This window comes from Crinia signifera, chromosome 19 (assembly GCF_055691185.1).
Source record: "Crinia signifera chromosome 19, ASM5569118v1, whole genome shotgun sequence".
Classification (NCBI taxonomy): Eukaryota; Metazoa; Chordata; class Amphibia; order Anura; family Myobatrachidae; genus Crinia; species Crinia signifera.
In genome coordinates this window covers 24,511,533-24,537,712 of record NC_139226.1, presented here as the reverse complement: position 1 = coordinate 24,537,712, position 26,180 = coordinate 24,511,533, and the positions used below count along the sequence as shown (strand labels likewise).

Sequence of the window (26,180 nt, the reverse complement as noted above, 5' to 3'; positions counted from 1 at the left end):
TGGGCCGTCCGCGTACGTTGCCGTACGCTCATTTGTACGCCACTCCCCTTCTACGTTATTTCTGCCCGTACGTAAGCGGCTGATTTGTGGGTGGACTTAACCCCAACGGCCGCGTACGGCTAGCGTACGTTAATAGTGAACGTACGCACGTTTGGCCGCTCCGATCAGAATAACCTCCATAGTGTATGATTGTTTTCCAACGATGGATCCTCTAGTACAAGGGTTCCCAAACTTTATTAATAATGGTACCCTGAAGCATCAGAATTATTTTGCGGGACCCCTAGACTGAAGGTTTCTCATTGAGAAAGTTAGAAACAAATATTAAGTTAAATAAATTGTGTTTATTTCTCATCCTTAGGATCAGTTATATGATAATGGACATGATTCACTTCTGTTTGTGCACAATTTGACTATTATATTGGACATAAATAACTTGAATTGGTTCTGGACCACCAACCCAGGGCACCCCTGCAAGCCCCCCAAGGCACACCAGGGTACCATGGCACACAGTTTGGGAACCACTCCTCTAGTAAATTAAATCATCTGTTGGGGATTTTATCATAACAGGCAGCAAAATGTAATTATTAGTTACCAGATTCATTTTATTTCTGTGTCCTTTTACATAGTAATATAACTGACAAAATGTGATCTAACAGCTTCTATGTTCCTCCATCCACAGAGCCGGTCAGTAAGCCTACGGTCACAGCATCTAACTCCCAGCCCAAGGAAAATGGAACATTCTTCCTGATGTGTGACACCAATAAGATTGCTGAGAGGATACTATGGAGTAAGAACGGCCTCAGTCTCCCCTCTGGAGCCAGCCTATCAGCAGATAACAGGACGGTCACCTTCTCCAGAGCTGAACGGTCAGACACAGGAGAATACAGATGCAGGGCTGAAAACCCAGTTAGTAACAGTATCAGCGATCCCTACACAGTGACCGTATCCTGTGAGTACTTGTCAGATTACTGACTGTGTATAAGTTAACCTGGTGATTCTTCACTCCCTACGGGCGCTCTTCACACCGTCATAAGGGGCTGCGCCCCCTTAATTTGTGAACGTTTGTATTGTGAGAAATATGGTTAGAATTGTATGAAAGATGCCCTGTATTGCAACTTGTGTTATAGATGAAATGTGTTAAATAGAGAGCATATGATTTGGAAGGGGGTGTGTATTGTTTTGTTTAATTAAAAAGTGGTTACAGAGTAAGATGTACATTGATAGATTTGAAATCATTGATGGTCGATGGGCATCCCTAGAACTGGAGGAGGGTGGGGGACAGCATGCAGCCCCCGGCAGTGGGTGAGCGTCTCCTCCCACTGGGAGGGAGTGAGGGTGCATGAGAGCAGGAGGCTGTATATATGTTGGCAAGACATTGATAAAAGTTGTGGCGCTGGTGCAGAGGACCGTGGGGACACTTCTGGTAGTGGGGGAACCTACAGGGGCGGCACCTGCTTGTGGCGGGACAGGATCCCCCATTTGCACGGGGGTACGTGAAATGTGGGAGCGGGGTCGCCCGGGTCCGTTGGGGGGTGTATTTGCCGAAAGCGGGTCAGGGGGGACTGCAAATCACGGGAGGGGGCACGGAGGGGGGGGGCACGAATCGCGGGAGGGGGGTCATGGTAGTGCTGCAAATTGCAGGAGGGGGGGCGCAGGAACGTGAATCGTGGGAGGGGGGTCGCGGGGGATGTGGGCCGCGAATCGTGGAAGGGGGCGCAAATCGCGGGTGGGGGACGTAAATCGTTAGTGGGGGGCACGGGGGGTGCCGCGAATCGTGGGAGGGCAGCGAATCACGGGGGGGGGGACGCGGGGGCCCCCAAATTGCGGGAGGGGGGAGCGGGGGCCCGCAAATCGCGGGAGGGGGGCGCGGGGAGGGCCGCGAATCGTGGGAGGGCCGCGAATCGTGGAAGGGGGGTCACTGGGGGGCCCAAAAATCACGGGTGTGTGCCGCAAATCACGGGAGGGGGCGCGGGGGGGAGCCACGAATCGCGATAGTGGGCACGGGGGGCACAAATGGCGGGTAGGGGATGTAAATCGCCCAGTTCTAGGGATGCCCATTGACCATCAATGATTTCAAATATATCAATGTACAGATACATTCTGTACATTGATAATCTTGTGGCCCCACACTGAAATCTCTGGTGGCCTGTTCCCCATCAGCGGAGCATGGAAAATGTGGGAGTAGCCATGCAGAGCATGGAGAGAGTTGTGGTATGGATCAGGGAGGGTGGGAGCGGTAATGTAGAGGGAGGGAGGATGAGAGTGGTGGTTTGGATTAGATAGGCAGGGTGGGAGTAATGGTGCGGATCAGAGACAGAGTTGTGGTGCGGAGCAGCGAGGGTGGATTAATGCGGAGCAGGGAGGGTGGGAGTAGTGGTGTGGAGCAGGGAGGGAGTTGTGTGCGGAGCAGTGAGGGAGTTTTGGTATGGAGCAGAGAGGGAGGTTTGGAGTAGTGGTGCGGAGCAGAAAATGAGAGTTGTAGTATTGGTGCAGGGAGGGAGGATGGGACTGAGGGTGCAGAGTAGATAGGTAGGGCTGGACTAATGCTGCAGAGCAGGGAGGGAGTTGTGTGCGGAGAAGTGAGGGAGTTGTAGTGTGGAGAAGAGAGGGAGGGTGGCAGTAGTGGTGTGGAGCAGGGAGGGATTAGTGCTGTCAATATGTGCCATATAATGGCTAATGGCTGCCCCTGAAGACAGCCTGCCTCCCAAGTGAGAGTACAGAGCACCTCTACATTGTACCCACACCCATTGGTCAAACAGCGGCGCTTTGGGGTTACTTCACTGGCAGATGAACATCTGAGTGGTGGTGGTTGAGTGCCTAAACAGGGCGGGGCATCTGAGCAGTTGGGTTTCGGGTGCCTGGGCGAAGCTGGGTATCTGAGTGGCGGGGGCCCGGGGGTTGAGTGGCAGCAGAGCTGGCATCTAAATAGTGGGGGAAGGGGGCGGGGACTGACTTACCAGGACAGCTGTCCCCTTTGACCACCACTGTTGTACATACCCCCCAAGATTTTAAATAAATCAGGACTCCTGAAAAGTGTGCAAGGCCTTGGCAAAAGGGGGCATGGCTTAGTGAGATTGGCATTAAGGAGAGCCATGCCTCCTTTTTGCCATCATTAGGGGGGCATGCCCAGAGTTCTGTGAGCTGTAGGTATGCCCCTAGCCCCTCTGTATCCTATGAATAGATGCTGTGCGCATGCACACTGTATATGTATATATTTACCGCTGTTGAGTGAAACAGCTGGAAAGTTCCAGAAAACAGGACTGTCATTTGAAAAGTTGGGAGGTTTGCATTATACAGTATGGGCACTACTTTCATACTATTATTTACATACTATTCTTACAAGCTGTAGTGCATAGAGTACTGTACTGTACAGAATGCATGCAGAATTGTTAATGTCACAGAAGGTTATGTACAATGTACCTGGCACTTTATTTTTAATTTAACCCTTTGGGGGTATTCAATCCCGGGTTCCAACTGTTGGGACGTCCCGACAGTCAGAAACATAGCCCATTTTCGGTCTGTTTATTGGCAGGCGGGATTCAATGTTCCACCTGATGATCGATGAAAAGGGGGAGTTTCTGTGAAAACGGCCGTGTATTGTCGAGATCCGGCTTTAATCCACGGCTGTTTTCGTCAAAACGGACCACACTGATTTTAAACTTGGGTCCGTTCAGTTGAGCTGACTAGGTGGCAGACTAGGTGGCATTTTTGAAGCCTGTTCAGAAAAGCTGTGCCTCTTTTCCGAAGAGGTCTGGAGTTGGCAAAACCACACGTGAAGAACGCAGCGCGCAATATAGTGAAAGACATCATCGGCTAAGCCACAACAGCCATTGTGGATAGATTACACAATGCGAAACAAGGGAAGCAAGATATATCAGGGTTAGTTTATACGAGGAAAGGGGAGGTTAAACAAAAACCAGAGCAAGCGCAACTTAGATAAAAAAGGAAGCCAAAGAGAAGGGCTGGCGATATTTTTTAAGAATGTCTTTCATACACAACAAATCCATGGAGTGCGCAAAATCTGAGCTTGATCTTTTGATGTGCCCCCAACGAAACAAGCGTAGAGAAAAGTCTATATGTCAAAGTTCAATCTTCAGCGGCGTTATCCGGGTCCACTCTGCTAGAATCTAAATAGCGGCCAGCGGTGAACACTACTACGATCTGAACAACACGTTGCTGTACGTGACCTGTAAGATCATACGGGCCGATAACACGGCAATACTGCAAGTGGCACGGGTCGTCCCTTATTACCCCATAGGGACTTTATTCAGCCAAGTGGATGTTTCTTTGGGCGATAGACTCTTATCCCAATCCAATATTCTTTATGCCTATAGAGCATACATCGAGACCATTTTGAATTATAGCTCAGACGCATTATCCACAAAACACACAACTGTTGTTTTACGAAGATGTGGCTGGAGAACACAACACCAAAACCCTGGATGGCACAAATACAGGGTTTATAAAAAAGAGCAAGAGTAACGGCGCAAAATCAAACAGTGTAATTACTGGGCCCGCTATACTGCGATCTGTTTCATCAACATAAGTTGATCTTAAACACAGTTGATTTGAAGATAAAACTCACCAGAAACAAAGACTCTTTCTGTTTAATGTCCATGGAAGCAGACCCCTTTAAAATTCAGATTGTTGCAGCATCCCTGTTTTGAAAAGAGTCCAAGTCTCACCGGCCATCCGGATCGGATATGCTCAGGCCTTGCTTAGCGGAAATGCTAAATTCGCTATCAACCATGTTGGTATGAAAATATATAGCATGCCAGCCGGGAGTAGAGTGTTTAATTTAGACCCGGGGCTGGTTTTAAAAAATCAGGGAAAATTTTGCATAGGGCTCCGCTGATTATTTAAAACCAGTCACAGGCTCCAGGTCTGGTTCCCAAAATACAGGGGACAAAATGAATAGGGTTCCCCCCATATTTTAAGAACCAGCCCCAGGCCCCACCAGTCAACAGGGTAATGTCACAGCCGGGGGACACTTATTATATAAGGTATCGAGGCTAAAACATTAACCCTACCAACCTGTCAGCCTAAGCATGGGTACTGGGGGAGTGGGGACCCCTCCAATGAAGGGTCCCCCCTCCAGCCTGGTGCTGTCCTCGGTACCCCTTGGCTGTGGGTACCAGGCTGATAAATGGTGTAGAAATTAGAAAAAACATTCAATTTTGCTGTGGAACTATGAGTCCCAGCAAGCATGTACCACATACTGGGACTTGGAGAACCACAAGTCCCAGCATGTGGCCCATTATTGGGCTTGCTGCAACTCTTAGTTCCACCGGAAAAGCAATAGTTAAATAAAAGCACACTGACACATGAAAAATAAAGCTTTATTGCATGCATAGCCCACACATGGGCCTATATTGAGCCCGTAGGTAGGTCCCCATCCATCAGTCCAGGGGTCCGATGTCCTGGGCTCCGGGTCTGGTGCCTGAAGAAATCCTGTAGGCTACCTGTGGAAGCAAATTATACTTACAAGTCTCCTCCAGCATAGATCTGTCCTCTTTGTCCCATGTAGGCTCCCCGGGACTTTGCAAAATAGCAAAAACACTCACGTGAACCACCGGACTGAGCCGGAGCTGCACACGGTCTTAATTTATATTGTGCAGCTCCGCCCCTAAATAGAGCTATTGGCTTGCTTGCGGCCTAGCAGCTCCTGATTGGCCGCTAGGCTGGCCAATATCGCTAGTCAGGGGGGGCTTTGTAAACAAAGACAGTGTGCAGCTCCTGCTCAGTTTGGTCATTTGCGTGAGTGGTTTGTTATTTTGCCAAGTCCCATGGAGCCTACAAGGGACGAAGAGGACAGATCTACGCCGGAGGAAACTTGTAAGTATTATTTGCTTCCACAGGTTACCCCACAGGACCCGGACCCCAGGACCGATGGACGGGGACCTACATATGAGCTCAACATAGGTAAGTATGTTGAATATATCAGCCTAAATAAATTTTTTCTTTAGGCTGATATATTCAGTGTACAGTAGTTTGGGTCTTCAGGCCCTGGGATGTTAGGGGTCTAGTGTCTGAAGGGTCTAGTTATAAAGGGTCATCTTTAAATTAATGGAAGCGTTATACCGGTGTTAAACCGAAGAAAACCAGAAGGAAAACAACAAACCATCATTGCTTCTGAAGGACTGCATTATAACCACAAAACTCAGGAACATCATGTGGCCTCAACACACCTTTGCCATGAGAACACCTGGACCCGGCCCACCACCACTATGGCTAAGAACACCAGGACTACCCCTCATGGTGAGCATGGAGCTGTGAGGGGAAGCACCAGGGCCAGCCAATGTAGCTATACTTCCCCCATACATGAATGTGCCCCAAATTTCTCATTACCATCTGTACTGCTCTCATGAGACCAGGACATTGATGATTCTATGAAAATGATTTCTCAATATTTCCCTTTCATTAGTCCCCTGCAAAGATGTGTTTGTGCCTTTTCTCTTCCCCCCCCCCCCCAGAATACATGTACCCCACCATGTGCTTATTCTGTAATGTGTACAGGATGTGGGTCACGTGGATGTTTCTGTGCAGGGTTTATCATACTACTACACAAGTATTTGCTTTCCAGTATATGCATTGGGTCCTTGTATAGCTCGCCTCCTACAGTGTATCCTTCGTAGTGAGCCCACCATGGCTGCCTCATCTGGTGCACTTGTGGATGGGATGAAAAATACATGGACCTGAGCATTCACTGAAATCACCCATTTTGGCTAATTTCTTTTAGGGGTGATCTATTCCACCTAGGGTAATCCTTCGCAGAGCGTCTAAAATGGCTGCTGCACCTGGAACCTTGTCACAACCCATGGAAGTTATTATCCAAAATGCTACACCAATCCTGCATTATACTTAAGGGTTTCTTTTGTCTGTTACTGTACTACCAATATCCTCTGTATTATGTGCATTGATTTTTAATGTCTGCAAAGCGCCTTGAGTCCTATTGAAGAAAGTGCGCTATATAAATTATACTTACTTACTTACAAGTATCAGTATGTATGGGCTATTTATGTAATAAAGCTTTATTTTTCATATGTCAGTGTTCTTTTATTTAACTATTGGTTTTGCTAACTAAGAGTCCCAGCAAGCCTATTAATGGGAATCATGCTAGGACTTGTGGCTCTCCAAGTCCCAGTATGCATTCCAGGCTTGTTCATGCATAGTTCCACAGCAAAACCCAATGGTTTTTCTCATTTTTTACACCATTTTCAGCCCGGTACCCACATCCCAGGGGTATCGGGGACAGCACCAGGCTTCAGCCTGGGCAGGTAAGTTCTGGAGGTGGGTCCCCTTCATTGGGGGGGATGCCAGTCCCCCAGGACCCCTGCCCAGGCTGACTGGTTGGTAGGGTTAATGTTTTGGCCACGGGACCTTATATAATAATTGTCCCCCGGCTGTGACATTACCCTGCTGGCTGGTTGGGCCTGGGGCTGGTTCTTAAAGAATGGGGGAACCCTATTCATTTTGTCCCCCATATTTGGGGAACCAGACCCAGCCCTGGAGCCTGGGGCTGGTTTTAAAAATATCAGCGGAGTCCTATGCAAAATTTTCCCTGATTTTTTTAAAACCAGACCCGGGTCTTTGAGCCTGATGCTGGTTACAGCCATAGGAGGGGACCCCACAGTGTTTTTTTAGGTTCTTGTTTCCTAGCACGGTGCCCGTCGGGTCCCATCGCATACCATAAGTTAAGGTTTGCGATGGGACCCGATCAGACCCGATATAAGGCTTTTTACAGTTCATTGTACAATTTTTTTATCTCGTCACATTGCATGCCATTACGATGCAATGCGACGCAATTTCCCATAGAGTCCTATGTTAAATGCACCCCCAGACCCGATTTTTTATTGTACACCCACCCTGATGGGTAATTACTATGTGAAATACCCCCCATTGTTAACGCCACCCCAGTATCAACGCCAACCCGAAGCTTGGCGAGCGCAGCAAGCCTGTGAGGGGCAGCGGTACGTGTCCTCTGACCTTTTCATACCCCCACTATCCACGTCGGAGTGGAGTTGAATTTATATAGTTTGGCGAGCGCAGCGAGCCACCAAGCCCGAAGCGTGGCGAACAGACGCAGAATACATGTGAAGTAAGCCGCGTCCACTCACCACACTTCGGGCTCGGTGGCTCGCTACGCTCGCCAGACTATCTAAAATCAACTCCATGCCGACGTGGATAGTGGGGGTATGAAGAGGTCGGAGGGTGCGTACCACCGCCCCTTGCGGGCTTGCTGCGCTCGCCACGCTTTGGGTTGCCATTGCTAGTGGGGTGGCGTTAACAATGGGGGGCATTTCACATACTAATTACCCATCAGGGTGGGTGTACAATTAAAAATCGGGTCTAATCGCATCTCATTGCATGCGATCTTATAGACCTGATGCCATAAGATGAAAATCGGGGGTGCTGTGCTAGGAAACAAGTACCTTTTTTAAATGTATTTATATATTTATTTTTTTTACACAGTGAAGCCTGCACAGATCTGACTGATCCGTGCAGGCTGAAGCCAAATACGCTAGAAAAATTAGGTGGGGGACCCCACGTGTTTTTTTGGTACTTGGCCTAAAAACAGATTCTCTAAATTAAACACTCTACTCTAGGCTGGCACGCTATATATTTTCATGCCAACACGGTTGATAGCGTCTTTAGCATTTCCGCTAGACGGCCGGTAAGACCTGGACACTTTCACAAACAGGGATGCAGTGACAATCTGAATTTTAAAGGGGTCTGCTTCCATGGACATTAAACAGAAAGAGTCTTTGTTTCTGGTGAGTTTTATTTTCAAATCAACTGCGTTTAAGATCAACTTATGTTGATGAAACAGATCGCAGTGTAGCGGGCCCAGTAATTCCACTGTTTGACTTTGCGCCATCCAGGGTTTTGGTGTTGTGTTTCCCAGCCACATCTTTGCAAAACAATGCTGTCTAGAGGAGCAGACTCGGATAACGCCGCTAAAGTTTAAACTTCGACATATAGACTTTTCTCTACGCTTTTTTTTGCGTTGGGGGCACATCAAAAAGATGAAGCTCAGATTTTGCGCATTCCATGGATTCGTTGTGTATGAAAGACTTTCTTAAAAAATATCGCCAACCCTTCTCTTTGGCTTTCTTTTTTATCTAAGTTTTGCTTGCTCCGGTTTTTGTCTAAAAGGGGCATGAACCAAGGCAGAAGTTGTATTGAACACTTCCGTTTTCTTTTAACCACCACTCTCCTCATATAAATTAACCCGGATCCATCTTGCTTCCCTTGATTTGTATCGTGTAATCTATTCACAACATCTGTTGTGGCTTGGCCAATGCTGTTTTTTGCTATATTGCACGCTGCGTTCTTCACGTGTGGTTTTGTCAACTCCAGCCCTCTTCGGAAAAGAGGCACAGCTTTTCTGCACAGGCTTCAAAAAATGCTGCCTAGTCCGCAGCCGTACATATATGCGCTGCCGTGAAAGCCTAGTAAACCGCTACCGGCTGGAGGGCCTTATTCTGGTTTACTCTTAGAGGCAAATTCCTTCTCAAATGGAAAACATGTGCACTGCAGGTGGGGCAGATATAACATGTGCACATAGAATTCAACTTGGGTGAGTTATTTTGTTTCTGTGCAGGGAAAATTATGACTACTTTATTTCTACACTGAAGAAAACCCAACCCAAATCTAATTCTCTCTGCATATGTTATATCTGCCCCACCTGCAGTGCACATGGTTTTGTCCATTTGAGAAGGAATTTTCCTCTAAGATTTAACCAGAATAAGGCTCAAAGTTTTATAATATTGTGCGTAGAGGGCCCAATCCCCAAAATGTTTTATGGCGACCATTCTATTTAATACTAGCTGACCCGCCCGGCATTGCCCGGGAAAGCCTTGGCATTTTTTTTATTTCCGAAATTGCTTAAAAATGTAATTTTAGAGTATGCTGTGCCAAAGACCTAAGATTGTAACCATAATGGTAGAATGTGTTGGCATTGATACTCAATGACGGCAATGAAATCAGGTGTGTTGTTTGAAATACAATGCTCCTGAGTTAATAACTTTTATGTGTTGATGAATCCCACGTCCACACCTGAGATTTAGCACCTATGACAAACCCTCCAACATCTGAGGGTCAGAAATCGGTACAAAATCAGAAAGGGACGTGGCCACACCTCCATTTCTATACTTTTAATGGTCCAGTTTCTAGGGTGTGTAATTACAGGCGCTGAGTGTGTGGAGACCGGGGTGGGCATTACTTACCGCGCCATAATTAATTAAAAATTCACCGATCCTGCCTGCAGCAGTCTCTGAGGTCTGGGGATCTGTAAAGCACATGCACCGGGGATCTCTACCAAACAGTGGGGCAGCCCCTGACTATGGGAGCAGGTCCGTGGGCCTGGCCACATGACGTCATGACCCTAAGCACACTACCCGCTCCACTACAATGCACCACTGGGAACGGGTGCAATGGGCCAAATTCTTCCCTACACCCGCCAGGCCAATCCACCGATCCAGCCATCGCAATAATAAATGGGTGCATTGATAAGGTTTGGAGTGTAAGAAGTTAGACTCAGTAAGACTGAGATAAAGAATTGCCATGTTAAAGTGTACAATTTACTCAATAAATCATAACAAAAAAATATGTACATAGAAGTACAATCAAGAAATGAAAGTAGGATTAAAAAATAAGTTCTGATTCAAACTGATAATTGTTGGGATGGAGGTGGGTTGCAAAACAAATCTATAGGTGGGGGTATAGATATTGTGGGCATAATTTTGTGTTTGGTCCTCAATTGATGGGATTTTCACTACAGTGTCACGGTCACAGTGTCACCATAGGGGGATTCCAATTGGGGTCCAGGTGGTCTTTAAGGGACCCTTTACAAACCCGTAGGTCTCTTCTCCTTGAGCCTACGGTCTCCCTTAATGATAGTCAATCACTGAGGGAGACCGAGGGCTCCAGGAGAAGAGACCAACGGGATTGTAAAGGGGTCCCTAAAAGACCACAATTGGATATTCCCCTACGGTGACACTTTAGTGAAAATTTCTTATCAACTGGGGACCCTCTGTAAGTGTACCAAACACAAATTATACCCACAATATCCATACCCCCCTCCACTGGCAGATTCAGGGGGGGGGGCACCCGGGCACGTGCCCCCCCTGTATTTTGTAGCTGAGGACCAGGGCTTTCCAACGAGTCCAGCCCCGTGTCTCTAGCCCCCCGGGAACCGGAGATATCGCCTGGCAAAGCTATAACGTTTTTCCCCATAGGATAATATGGGACCCGTTAATTCCGACCCCAACCCGGTTCCGACGGCTGCCAGTTCCTCCCTGGCATCACAGAAGCTTGTGGTTGATCTCATTCAATTTCAAATCACTGGGCCTTCAATATGATACCAGGCTGGTCCATATTGGTCAATCTGTTCCAGAGATATGGCATGTAAACCAATTTTTTTTATTTTTGAAATGTAATTTCATGGCTGTTCATGTTCTTTGAGGGCATATTACTCTGGAACCAAACGTTCCAGTTTCACAGGACCAACATCATTCAAAGTCCACTCAAAAGTTCTTCAATATGATACTTGTCTCATGTAAATGGGTCAGTTGGTACCAGAGATATAGCCGGTTAAAGATAACTGGTTAAATAAGGGAGGGGTGGTTTTCTCTCCCCCTCACACCGGAAAATGCAGGGACTAGGCTGGTGTAAAAGGGGCCAACCTGGGAATGCATTTTCTGGTGCGAAAGGGGTATTGGGTGAGATTTAATAGGATGAGAGATTCAGAAAGTGAGAGATTTGGGGAGAAATCTCCAGTTTTTTTAAAGCGGAAATCATTTACACTGCAAAACCAGTTTGATTTTGAAGTGTAAAAGATTGCCACTTTAAAAAAAACCTGGAGATTTCTCACCAAATCTCTAATTTTCTGAATCTCTCATCCTATTAAATCTCACCCATTATTTCAAATAGCCGGGACCTGCTGTGATCTGAATACAGCCAGGCTCTGCCACTGTCAGTGGCTATCACTTCTGCCTGGTGGCGGCTGTCCCCCATTTACCGCAAGCATGTATTCCCCCTTGGCAATGAGCATGTAATCCCACATGGCAACGAGCATGGAACCCTTGGCAATGAGCATGTAGATAAACTGCACTTATGTGGCATATTTTTTAATAGGCATTATGGTGTTTGGCATAATACATAATGGACATAATGGCGTGTTACTTAACGTGTAATGGACATTATGGTGTAAATGTTTAATGCACGCCTTTGGTGAACAATGTCCTTGTTTATGAAGCGCATTGTGAATTTTGGCTTAATCTGTGTGGCATTATGTGAATTCTGGCTCAATCCGTGTGGCATTATGTGAATTTTGACACAATCCATGTGGCATTATGTGAAATTTGACACAATCCATTTGGCATTATGTGAATTTTGGCTCAATCCATTAGGCATCATGGGGAAGGGGCAAGTATAATGGAGTCTAGTATTTTGTTGCATAATGTGTAGAAGTTGTATATGGTGTTGTACACTACACTCAAGGACACGCCCCCTGTTGAGTGGCCACATCCCCTTTTCTGGAGCGCGCCTTCGGCGCGCACACAACTACATCCTTCGCTTTTGTCACCATTGGTGGGTCTGCGTATTTTAAATGCCAGGGCCTCTTTTCAATCCCATGCCCACCCTCTCTCTGCCGCTCTCTTAGCATGTACACTGGCACCACTAACACCGCCCCTCCCCCACCTAAACCGTCTTTTATCATGGTGCCCCCCCCCTGTCATTTTATCCTGATCCGCCCCTGCCCCCCTCCACCTATAGATTTGTTTTGCAACCCACCCCCATCCAAACATTTGTCAGTTTGAATCCGAATTTATTTTTTAATCCTACTTTAATTTCTTGATTGTACTTCTATGTACACACATTTTTTTCACGATTTATTGAGTAAATTGTACTCTTTAACGTGACAAATCTTCATCTCTGTCTTATTCTTCAACTTCTTACACTCATAACATTCAAACAAATACATGCAGCGCTAATGCCCACTGAGCAAACCTTATCTATGAACCAAAAGAGTCTGGGAAACCCTTAAGGCAGAGCAGTGCCTAACATCCAACTGACTAACAGAGTGAGTGCAGTGTACCCACTTTGTATAGATCAATGGGTGAATTGGCCAGGACAAAGATTTCTCAGTGCAACTGGCCGGAGAGCACAGTGACAGGCTGGAGGACTGGAGAGACGGATATGGGTAAAAAAATAAAAAACAATATATACAGTTTTTACTTGCCGGTACAGACTGTTAAATAAAAGCAAATTATTTTGTATGTGTTCTGTGTGTTTGTGTGTGTGTTGTACTGTTTTTGTGTGTTTGTTGTAGTGTATGTGGTTGTGTGTGTCGTGTTACAGTATATATCTGTCTGCGTAAGTGTGTGAGGTGTGCTATGTATATACAGTATGTGTATGTGTGTGTTGTGTCTTTGTGTATCTGTGCAATGTTTAAGTGTGTGCAGTGCCGGTGCCAGGCACCGGAGCGCCCCAGGCAGGGGGCACCCCGGTGCTCACCCGCTCCACGGGTGGGTGGAGGGTTAATGCGGCCGCTGTGCTGCTTTGGGGGGGGGGGGGCACAGCGTGCGGGCGAGCTGGCTAGCTCAGTGGGTGGGGAGAGCTGGCTCAGCAGGTGCGAGTGAGGAGGTCTCGCTTACCGGGCAGGAGTGAGCAGGGCTCACTGTGCTGTGTGTTCAGTCCCGGCGCAGACATCTTCCGCATACAGCTGGGCAGCGTCTGAGGGTGAGCCAAGTGCTCAGCACTGCCCAGCATTAACATGTGCCCCCCGGCCAGTGCGCTGATCCATGGGGGAAAGGAGGCTGCTCCCAACTACCTTCTGAGGGACCCTGCTCCCAACTACCGCCCCCCAGTGGCCGGCACCCTAGGCAAATGCCTAGCACTGCCTAGTGGTGGCGCCGGCCCTGAGTGTGTGTGTTTTGTGTGTGTTGTACTGTTTTTTGGGTGTGTATGGTGAATATGGGTGTGTGTTGTGCTGTTAGAGGTATGTTATGTGTGTGTTGTGTGTATCTGCCCAATGTGTAAGTGCGTAAGGTGTGCTACATATAAATGTGTGTGTAGTGTGCTAGGTGTAACTGTGCAATGTTTAAGTGTGTGTTTTATGTGTATTGTACTGTTTTTGGGTGTGTGTTGTAGTGAATGTGGGTGTGTGTTGTACTGCATGTGGTGTGTTATGTGTGTGTTTTGTTGTGTGTATCTGTCCAATGTGTAAGTGTGTGATGTGTGAGCGTATGTGGTGTACTGTGTGTGTGCGTGTACAATGTGTACGTGTGTGTGTGATGTGTGGTCTATGTATATCCTCAATTATTCCTAATTGTTTACCATAATGTTAGATTGTGTCGTTCATACTCAATGACAGCAATGAAATAAGGTGTGGAGTTGTTCCTTCATCAAAGGTTTCCCAGATTGTCAATCTTTTTCCCAGATCATCAATGAAGGCAAATTAAAACTTGGTGTTTTTTAAATTTATAAGTAATATTTCCCCAAAACGGCTTCGTGGTGCACACCACCGGGTCCAGAGGTACCTTGTTGCTGATTTTGGTGGCTCTGAGTGCCACGGTGTGTCTGCAATTCGACAGACACGCACACACGCCTGCTCACATTTGCTTCACTTCTGACCTTCTCTGTTCCTTTCATCCTCTCGCTTGCTGTTGTTTCATACTTAATTGAATTACTCAATCAACCTGATTTTACCCACTTGTCTCCTCTCCTTGCCTGTTACCTTATCTCCTCTGTCATATCACAAGCTGTCTCACTCTGTTGTCTACCATATCCTCGCAATCTACTACAGACTCTGTCTGTCTTCCCAAATCCCTGCTCTCTCTTTCTGCTTTCACTAATCTACCCTCTCACCTCTGGTCCTCATGGCTGTTAATCTCTCAACTTCACTTTCTCCTACCGCTCCTCCCCCCTCCCATCCCATACCTATCCTGACCACTCGCCCCCGCACCCCCACCCTCCCAATGACCCCCCCCTCGCTTCTGCAATCCCAAAAACCTTATCCACATAAATGCACAACCCACCCCTCTTCATCTCTAGCACATTCCACCTCCTTGCTATCACTAAGACCTGGCTCTCCACCTCTGATTCTGTCTCTCCAGCTGCTCTCTCCCATGGTGGCCTCTCTTTATCTCACACCCCCAGGCCTGATGGTCGCCAAGGTGGCGGCATGGGTTTTCTCCTCTCAGCCTCCTGCACCTACAGTGTCATTCACCCTGAACACTCTCTCCTGTTCTCCTCCTTTGAGTCTCACTCCATCCGTTTGTACTACCCCTACCAGCTCCGTGTTGCTGCAATCCACCATCCCCCTGGCCCTATCTCCCAATTTCTTGACAACTTCGCCACCTGGCTTCCACACTTCCTCTCCTCTGACCTACCATCTGTCATTCTTGGTGACTTTAATATCCCCTTGGATAACCCCGCTGATCCTGGCACCTCCAAACTCCTCTCTCTCTCTGCTCCTCTCTTGGCCTATATCAGTGGACTACCTCTCCCTCCCACATCCAAGGACACTCCCTCGATCACGTCTTCTCTCGCTCTTGTTCCCTTACTGACTACACTATCTCGGCTTTTTCTCTTTCTGACCATCACCTCATCTCCTTCTCCCTTACTTCTTCCCCCTCTCCCACCCCCCCTCCCAAGCGCATTGTCTCACAGCATAACTTTAACACACTAGATCTTGCTGCCTTCTCAAACACTCTGTGTCCTCTTCTCGCCCCAATTGCCATCACGTCCTGCCCGAACCTCGCCGCCTCCCTCTATAATGACACCCTATCTTCGGCTTTGGACTCTGCCTGCCGTCCCTCCTCTATCTCCCTTTGATGCTCCAACCCCCAACCGTGGCACTCGCCTATCACCGGATTCCTTAAAAAGTGCTCTCGCACTGCTGAGCGCTTCTGGAAGAAATCACGCTCCCTCGCGGATTATCTCCATTTCAAATTCATTCTTTCCTCCTTCAGCTCTGCCCTTGCTCTGGCCAAGGAATCCTACTTATTGAGTGTTTGAGTATAGGAGAGCTGAGAGTGAAATGTGAAGAGAAGAGGGCTCTGACAACAGGAGGGAAGAGAGCCCTGCTCTGACGAGCTTACAATCTAGTTGGAAGGGGAGACAGACAGATTACATGAGGTGCAAGCAAGTGGGCGGTGGCTTGATAGCAGGATGTAGGCAGGCAGGGGGTCGGAGAATCAGCTTTGGCGAGTTTATGCAGCGGAAGGGTACGCTTTGATGAATAGGTACGTTTTCAGTGCCCGTTTGAAGCTTTGCAAGGTCGGGGAGAGTATAATGGAGCAAGGGAGTGCATTCCACTGAAGGGGTGCAGCATGGGCAAAATGCACAATATGCATGGGCAATATGCACAATAAGGAGGCATTTGAAGAAAAATGGGCTACATGGTCGAGTCGCAAGAAGAAAGCCGTTACTATGCAAATGCAAAAAAGCATCCCGCTTACAATACTCCAAACAGCACAGAGACTCAGGGCCATCTTAACAGCAGTATAGGCCCCTGGGCAAAACAATGCACTGGGGCCCTTACCCATTCTCCCCTCCTAGGGGAGTGCTATTAGCAGCAGCTTTGATGTCCCATGGGTGGCAGGGGGTGCTCTATCTTCCACTCAACATGAAGGACCTGGAGCAGTAACTTCTGCTAATTACTCCTTTACTGCACAGGTGGGGGGAGGGAGAACACTAACGTGTGGAAGGGGGCACTGAGCTGAATGAAGGGTCCCTTGCAAATGACTTCCAGGGGGTAGGGGGTGTTTTATACGCAGGGGAGGGTTGGATAATGAAGTGGGCTTAATATTCGTCATTTTCCGGTGGAAGAGCAGCTTGTTTGACTGCAGATATCGCCATTATCTGGAAATAGATTTCTTAGCCTTCAATAGTATAAAAACCTAGAGTCCTAACTTTCAGGAGGTGTTGGGAACTTGAGGATCAGAGATCAGGAGCAAGAGCAATCCATTGACAAAAATATAAAACTGTACACCAGACGTTTGGAGCTGGAGCAGGGACCGGCTGCTGGAAGGCTGATATCTCTGGTTCTGGGCAAGATAGAGACAAGGGACTAGGGACAAGGGACTAGTATTCCCAGAATGGGAAGAGTCCCAGCAGAAAAACTAAGTCAGACAGAACCTGAGAAAACTGACTGGGAAGTGCAATTAATAGGTCGGATGTGGACTGCTGCTTTGAAGTTGGATATCTCCATTTCCCCAGGGCCGATTTTCAAAATTCTGGTATCCCTGGAAAAAGGGGATCCTCAGCTATCAGTGTAGGGCCCTTATACACCTGGGGCCCCTGGGCAAGTGCCCATTAAGTCCATAAAAAAAGACGGCCCTGCAGAGACTCAAAACTTCTGGAACAAAGTCATTTGGAGTGATGAGACCAAAATTTAACTTTTTGTCCACAACCATGAATGTTACATTTGGAGAGGAGTCAACAAGGCCTATAATGAAAGGTACACCATTCCTACTGTGAAACACAGAGGTGGATCACTGAGGTTTGGGGGAAGTGTAAGCTTGCAAGCCCTCCTACCTCCATGTCAGTTTGTATCTACCCAGTTTGTTTAATCACTGTTGTTTCCAATTGTAAAGCACAACGGAACATGCTGCGCTATATAAGAAACTGTAAATAAATAAATAATAAATGTATGAGCTACAAAGGCACCGGAAACTTGGTCAAAATTGATGGCAAGATGAATGCAGCATGTTCGCAGAAAATACTGGAGGAAAATTTGCACTTATCAGCCTTGAAGCTGCGCATGAGACGTACTTGGACGTTCCAACATGACAATGTTCCAAAACACAAGGCCAAGTCGACCTGTCATTGGCTACATCAGAATAAAGTGAAGGTTCTGGAGTGGCCATCTCAGTCTCCTGACCTCAATATCATTGAGCCACTCTGGGGAGATCTCAAATGTGCAATTCCTGCAAGACGAATGGGCAGCTTTACCATCTGAGAAAATAAAGAGCCTTATCCTCAACTACCACAAAAGACTTCAAGCTGTCATTGATGTTAAAGGGGGCAATACACGGTACTGGGGTATGTAAACTATTGATTAGGGTAATTTGGGTAGTTAACACAGTTGTTTGACAATAAATGGCTTCACCCAACCACTAACCATGTGTGAAAAAAAAGTTTGTGAGTTATCATTCATATTCTCTTACAAATGGCAAATTCTTACAAAATCACAAATTCTGCTAGGGTATGTAAACTTATGAGCACAACTGTATATCCTTTATCTCCGATGTGGCGATTCAGCTGTTAAAATTTATGGGTATCCATGCCACTTAACTAGTGCGTAATTCTGGCCTCTGACCGTCTTATTTTTTTAAATCTATTCCACTTTGTAAACCTTATTATAGTTTTTTGGTATGCTTTGTAACTCCTCTGGGTAAAAACTATCCGTTATTGTCTTGCTATAGAGGTCCTCCAGTTTGTAAAGCGGCTTAACACCTTTGCGTATTACAAATATTTCCTTAGAAAAATTCTGTTTGTAACCTTTCTGAAATATGTCCTTATATAGTATTTGTAAATACGGTTGTGGTCACCGATTGCTAAACAAATGGGTGTTTTCTTACTTTCTTACTTACTTACATTCCTACGTCATCTTGAAGACTCTCAACCAGTGTTCCCTCTAAGCTGTGCGTGTGTGCGCGCGCACACAACTCGACGAGCATGCAGACAGACATTACAACAGAGCGCACAAAGCAGCAGTGGTCACTTTTTGCAGTTGTGGACTCAATTAATGTCTGTTTCATCCATTAACTACATTGTCTGCTGTGTTTTGAATGTTTAATATCATTTTGAAGTAAAGTTAACACAAATGCTGTACGTAATTTTCCAGTTATATATAAGTGACGCTCAAAAATTTAAATTTCCTTCCAAAGTTGCACAGCCAAAATCTTTTGCCGCACACAGCCTTCGTAAAATTAGAGGGAACATTGCTCTCAACGCATTCAAGCCATTCACAGAGCTTGGAGCACACTTAATCGTTCTATGGTAAGTGCTATTACAACTGGTTATGAAAACTTGTAAAACGTCTATATATCTGTAGGTATTCTCAGAGGCGTAGGGAGGGCGCCGATTTGTGGAATGGCGCCGCCGGCCCGCCCCCCCCCCCCTCCACAAATGATCCCTGCAAGTATATCATAAACTAACGGCGGGCAGCATGTGCCGGCGGCTGCCCTGCCTGGCGCCTGCCTCCTGCCCTGCTGCTAGGTCCGGGTTCCAACCAGCCTGGAGGAGAAGGTTTTCTACTGCCGCCCGTGCCGCCCTGTTATCTATCTGTTGGTTCAAGGTGGAGTTCTTTTTTTATTTTTTACAGCTAATTAATGTTAGTAAACAGTAATAAACTTGAGGTTTGGGGCATTCGTGGGGCCATAGGGAGGGGAGTGGGGGGGGACGTTACAGTGTCTTATATAGCGCAGCAGATTCTGTTACAGTGTCTTATATAGTGCAGCAGATTCCGTTACAGCGCCTTATATAGGGCAGCGGATTCCATTACAGTGTGTTATATAGCGCAGCAGATTCCGTTACAGTGTCTTATATAGCGCAGCAGAGTCCGTTACAGCATCTTATATAGTGCAGCAGATTCCGTTACAGTGTCTTATATAGCGCAGCAGATTCCGTTACAGTGTCTTATATAGCGCAGCAGATTCCATTACAGCATCTTATATAGCGCAGCAGATTCCGTTACAGTGTCTTATATAGCGCAGCAGATTGTGTTACAGTGTCTTATAAAGCGCAGCAGATTCCATTACAGTATCTTATATAGCGCAGATTCCGGTACAGCGTCTTATATAGGGTAGCGGATTCCGTTACAGTGTGTTATATAGCGCAGCAGATTGCGTTACAGTGTCTTATATAGCGCAGCAGATTGCGTTACAGTGTCTTATATAGCGCAGCAGATTCCATTACAGTATCTTATATAGCGCAGCAGATTCAGTTACAGTGTCTTATATAGCGCAGCAGATACCGTTACAGTGTCTTATATAGCGCAGCAGATACCATTACAGTGTCTTATATAGCGCAGCAGAATCCTTTACAGTGTCTTATATAGCGCAGCAGATTCCGTTAGTGTCTTATATAGCACAGCAGATTCCGTTACAGTGTCTTATATAGCGCAGCAGATTCCGTTAGTGTCTTATATAGCTCAGCATATTCTGTTAGTGACTTATATAGCGCAGCAGGTTCCGTTACAGTATCTTATATAGCGCAGCAGATTCAGTTACAGTGTCTTATGCAGGGCCGGCGCCACCACTAGACAAATCTAGGCATTTGCCTAGGGCGCCGGCCACTGGAGGGCGGCATTCCGTTACAGTGTCTTATATATTTCAAACTAGCTGACCCGCCCGGCGTTGCCCGGGAAAACCTTGGGGTTTCTTTATTTCCAAAATTGCTGAAAAATGTCATCTTACAGTATGCTGTGCCAAAGACCTAAGATTGTAATTTGTTATAGATTCCACCATAATGTTAGAATGTGTTTGCATTTGAAACACAACGCTCCTGAGTTAAAAAAACTTGTATGTGTTGATGAATTCCACATCCACTCCTGAGATTTAGCACCTACTGTATAACATATCCTCCAACATCTGAGGGTTAGAAATCGGTACAAAATCAGAAAGGGACATGTCCACACCTCAATTTCTATACTTTCAATGGTACAGTTTCTAGGGTGTGTAATTACAGGTGCTGAGTGCGTGGGGTCCGGGGTGGGCGTTACTTACCGCGCCATAATTAATAAAAAATTCACTGCTCCCTGCCACTGCCACTCCCCTCACCGAACCTGCCTGCAGCAGTCTCTGAGGTCTGGGGATCTGTAAAGCACATGCACCGAGCATCTCTACCAAACAGTGGGGCAGCCCCTGAGTGTGGGAGCAGGTCCGCAGGCCTGGCCACATGATGTCATGACGCGACGCACACTATCCGCACCACTGTAATGCATCACTGGGAATGGGTGCAAATGGCCAAATTCTTCCCTACACCCGCCAGGCCAATCCACTGATCCAGCCATCACAATCACAATGGATGCATTGATAAGGTTTGGAGTTTAAGAAGTTGAAGAATAAGACTGAGAAAAAGAATTGCCATGTTACAAAGTGTACAATTTACTCAATAAATCGTGAAAAAAATGTAAGTGTACATAGAAGTACAATCAAGAAATGAAAGTAGGATTAAAAAATAAGCTCTGATTCAAACTGATAATTGTTTGGATGGGGTGGGTTGTGAAACAAATCTATAGGTGAGGGTATGGATATTGTGGGCATAATTGGTGTTTGTTACACCTACAGTGGGCCCTCAATTGATGGGATTTTCACTACAGTGTCACGGTCACAGTGTCACCATAGGGGGATTCCCAATTGGGGTCCAGGTGGTCTTTTAGGGACCCTTTACAATATTGTAGGTCTCTTCTCCTTGAGCTTACAGTCTCCCTTAATGATAGTCAATCACTGAGGGAGACCGTAGGCTCCAGGAGAAGAGACCAACGGGATTGTAAAGGGGTCCCTAAAAGACCACCTGAACCCCAATTGGAAATCCCCCTACGGTGACACTGTAGTGAGAATTTCTCATCAACTGGGGACCCCCTGTAGGTGTACCAAACACCAATTATGCCCACAATATCCATACCCCCTCCACCTATAGATTTGTTTCGCAACCCACCGCCATCCAAACAATAATCATCTTGAATCAGAATTTATTTTTTAATCCTACTTTCATTTCTTGATTGTACTTCTATGTACACATATTTTTTTCACGATTTATTGAGTAAATTGTACACTATAACGTGACAAATCTTCATCTCAGTCTTATTCTTCAACTTCTAACACTCATAACATTCAAACAAATGCATGCAGCGCTCATGCCCATCGACCAAACATTATCTATGAACCAAAAGAGTCTGGGAAACCCTTCAGGCAGAGCAGTGCCTGATATCCAACTGACTAACAGGGTGAGTGCAGTGTACCCACTTTGTATTGATCAATGGGTGCATTGGCCAGGACAAATATTTCTCAGTGCAACTGGCCGGGGAGAGCAGTGACAGGCTGGAGGACTGGAGAGATGGATATGGGGAACAAAGTAGAAATGGTACATTAGGTACAGTTTTTATTTTCCGGTACAGACGGTTAAATAAACGGCAAATTATTTTTTATGTGTTCTGTGTGTTTGTGTGTGTTGTACTGTTTTTGTGTGTGTGTTGTAGTGTATGTGGTTGTGTGTGTTGTATTGTATATATCTGTCCAATGCGTAAGTGTGTGAGGTGTGCTACGTATATACAGTATGTGTGTCTTTGTGTATCTGTGCAATGTTTAAGTGTGTGTTTTGTGTGTGTCGTACTGTTTTTTGGGTGTGTGTGGTGAATGTGGGTGTGTGTTGTGCTATTAGAGGTATGTTATGTGTGTGTGTTGTGTGTATCTGCCCTATGTGTAAGTGCGTAAGGTGTGCTATGTATAAATCTGTGTGTGTGTAGTGTGCTGTGTGTATCTGTGCAATGTTTAAGTGTGTGTTTTGTGTATTGTACTGTTTTTGGGTATGTGTTGTAGTGAATGTGGGTGTGTGTTGTACTGTGAGTGTTGTGTTGTGTGTATCTGCCGAATGTGTAAGTTTGTGATGTGTGCTACGTATATATGTGTGTGTAGTGTGCTTTGCGTATCCTGGCAATGTTTAAGTGTGTGTGTTCTGTGTGTTTGTTGTACTGTTTTTGGGTGTGTGTTGTAGTGTGTATGGATTTGTATTGTACTGCATGTGGTGTGTTGTGTGTGTGTGTATCTGTCCAATGTGTAAGTGTGTGAGGTGCTCTACATATAAATGTGTGTGTTGTGTGCTATGTGTGCGTATGTGGTGTACTGTGTGTGTGTGTACTATGTGTGTGTGTTGTGTGGTCTATGTATATCCTCAATTATTTCCTAATTGTTTAAAGCCTTCACCATAATGTTAGAATGTGTCATTCATACTCAATGACAGCAATGAAATCAGGTGTGGAGTTGTTCCTTTGCAAACGGTTTCCCAGATCATCGATGTTTTCCCCAGAACATCAATGAAGGTAAATTACAACTTGGTGTTTTTTTAAATTTCTAAGTGAAATTTCCCAAAAACGGCTTCGAGGTGCACACCACCGGGTCCAGAGGTATCTTGTTGCTGAATTTGGTGTCTCTGAGTGCCACGGTGTGTCCGCAATGCGACGGACACGCACACACACACACGCACACAGATTCTTCAACTTATTATATAGATGTAACATGCCAACACATGTTAGTCACACCCCAATTCATTCCCGGGAGGAGGGGGCACGAAATATGCCCTTGCTCCGGGCACCATGGCACCTAGCTACACCGCTGGTATTCTTTACCTTGAAATATCGCCATATTGAAGCACTCTATAACAGCGGCTTTCACATTATTATTGGTTGTGAAATGTTGTATACCAATTTTTTTCTATCAACTTTTTTAGGACTTTGTTTAGAAACTCTTTACCATGTTGAATATTTTTTTCAAAAAGCATTAGCAACTGCTGTAGCATTCTTAGTGGTCAGACTTTCAGCCCAGGCCCTCTTTCTGAATATATTGATGATAGTTAATATATATTTAGTGCCATCGTTGGGCTTTGACAGGTCTATGAGCGAAACCAAATCTATGAGCAAAACCAAATCACATTGCCACTGCTGATTTATCCCTGATATTCAAATCATGTTTCTTTTTATTGTTTTTTTTCTCACTGGATAGTGCAATGTGTATGCATCTTGCTCTTGTTACCATTTTATTACGTCGGTTCTTTTACATTTATTTTTAACATCGTCATAATATTTATCAATAGCAATATAACTACCTGGTTTTACTGCACCATAATAGGCCTCTTTCATTCTCTTGTTTTGACGCGTGACATTGCGCAACATTCGATTCAAAACAACCATCTTTTGAAAATGAATATCAAAGCATCTCCAGTTCATTTCAAAAGGGGCGTCGAAGGGGAGAGGTATGGGGGCGTGTTTTGGGGTGGAAAAAAAATTATTCTGATCAATATCTTTGAATCCGATGATATATGAAATCTATACATCATTTTGTGCGGGGGAGGGGGAATGGGTCTACATACACATTAATCCCTATCAGTCTCAAATATTAGGATTTTATGGTCCTCATAATTTACCACATTTGTTAGATGTAATTAATTTATAATAATTCAAACCAGGGCTGCCATCAAAAATTGTGGGGCCCGGGTCTGACAAAATGGGCAGGGCCCCCCTCACCCTTGTGGAAGCCCTGGCATTATACCTCCCAACATTAAAGAGAGGTAAAGAGGGCCAATGAGCGCACCGAAGGCCTGGCAACAAGGGGGTGTGGTCTATACTCACTTACTACAATAATCCAGCAAGGCTATGCCCCATTTTCACTGCTGTGGGGGCCTGGCCAGTGGCTTCATGAGCTGCTAGCCATGCCCTCAGCCGCTCTGGCTGCAGAAATAGATGCTGTACGCATATTCAAGGATGACAGGGGGGACTCACAACTGTCCCTCTCCCCACCACAGGACTCTACCGGCCCCGGGAGAGATGTGGTATCATCCCGTAATAACAGGGCATTCCCACGAAAAGCAGGACAGTTGGAAGGTATGCTGGCATGTCTGGGGAGACCTCCCATGTGTGCAGCACTGGCCGCATAACCCAACCTCTACAGGTGCTGTATATTGCGTCAAATGAAATGATGCCATCAAAAATTGTGGGGCCCGGGTCTGACAAAATGGGCAGGGCCCCCCTCACCCTTGTGGAAGTTCTGGCATTATACCTCCCAACATTAAAGAGAGGTAAAGAGGGCCAATGAGCGCACCGAAGGCCTGGCAACAAGGGGGTGTGGTCTATACTCACTTACTACAATAATCCAGCAAGGCTATGCCCCATTTTCACTGCTGTGGGGGCCTGGCCAGTGGCTTCATGAGCTGCTAGCCATGCCCTCAGCCGCTCTGGCTGCAGAAATAGATGCTGTACGCATATTCAAGGATGACAGGGGGGACTCACAACTGTCCCTCTCCCCACCACAGGACTCTACAGGCCCCGGGAGAGATGTGGTATCATCCCGTAATAACAGGGCATTCCCACGAAAAGCAGGACAGTTGGAAGGTATGCTGGCATGTCTGGGGAGACCTCCCATGTGTGCAGCACTGGCCGCATAACCCAACCTCTACAGGTGCTGTATATTGCGTCAAATGAAATGATGACAAATTATACTTGATAGACTCCAGTCCGGGGGCCCCCTTTCTGTGTGTGCCTGGGACTGGAGTCCCCGCAGTCCCCCTCAGATGGCTGCTATGATTCAAACCCCTGGGTACAAATCCCCAAGCCAAATATCTTTAATTTACCTGTAACAGGTAAACCAAACAGAAGTCATCTATAGTTTTAGATAAAAAATACAAACAAACCCTGGATATGTTGGAATCCCTTAGGGAAGAATCAGAAATAGAAGAAGTCTTTGATATTGAACCAAAAAAATTATGATATTTATAGAACAAAGATCTCTAAGAAAAAGTCAAACTTTTACCCTTTGCAGTACAAAGGGCCATTTGTGGAATGCTTTTACAAATCCACCCTAGAATAATATGGAAAAATGTGTGAAAAAGCAGAAAAAGTTGTCACAACCGTTAGACACAAGCAGCACTTACCGGTCCAGGTCCGCTGGCAGGGCCTCCGTTCCCTCCATGTTGGTACAGGCCAGAGGAGTCCTGCTGCTGTGTCCCATCGGCCGCGCCTGTCATCTCCTGCCTAGTGGGACAAAAAACAGTAAACTGTTTAGAGCGCTAACCGAGGTAGTTTTCTCAAGGCAAGCAGCTGCAAAAAGGGACTAGTCAGGTGCCAGAATATTCAAAGTGGAAAAAAGGGGGGTATTGCATAAATTTTAATGAGTCAACCAATTTATACAGTTAGCATAAAAATTAATTTTATAACACAAGATATACAATAAAAATGCAACTAAAAACATTTGAAACCTGTTGTTATATAACCTGCTCTGTTGGATCTCAACCTAGGGAGAAGTATGGAGCAGCTGGAGTCCAATTTGTAATCCCAATATATCACTGGAGGTGTCCCAGTCCACAATGGTTTGTAGGGCTTGTGGGGATCCTCTCTAAGATGCGTGCTTTGTGATGATGGGGTGGATACTCCAATTCAATAAGCCACTGTATTA

At 46.1% G+C, this 26,180-nt stretch overlaps 1 protein-coding gene across 1 annotated transcript in view; it reads left to right on the top strand.

Annotated features, from left to right (window-relative positions):
- Positions 1-26,180, top strand: part of LOC146042238 (cell adhesion molecule CEACAM8-like) — a 104,980-nt gene that overhangs the window by 44,599 nt on the left and 34,201 nt on the right. Inside the window, exon 3 of the mRNA XM_083162159.1 lies at positions 680-949. Within this exon, the coding sequence (XP_083018285.1) occupies positions 680-949 (270 nt within the window). The remainder of the gene's footprint in view (positions 1-679; positions 950-26,180) is intronic.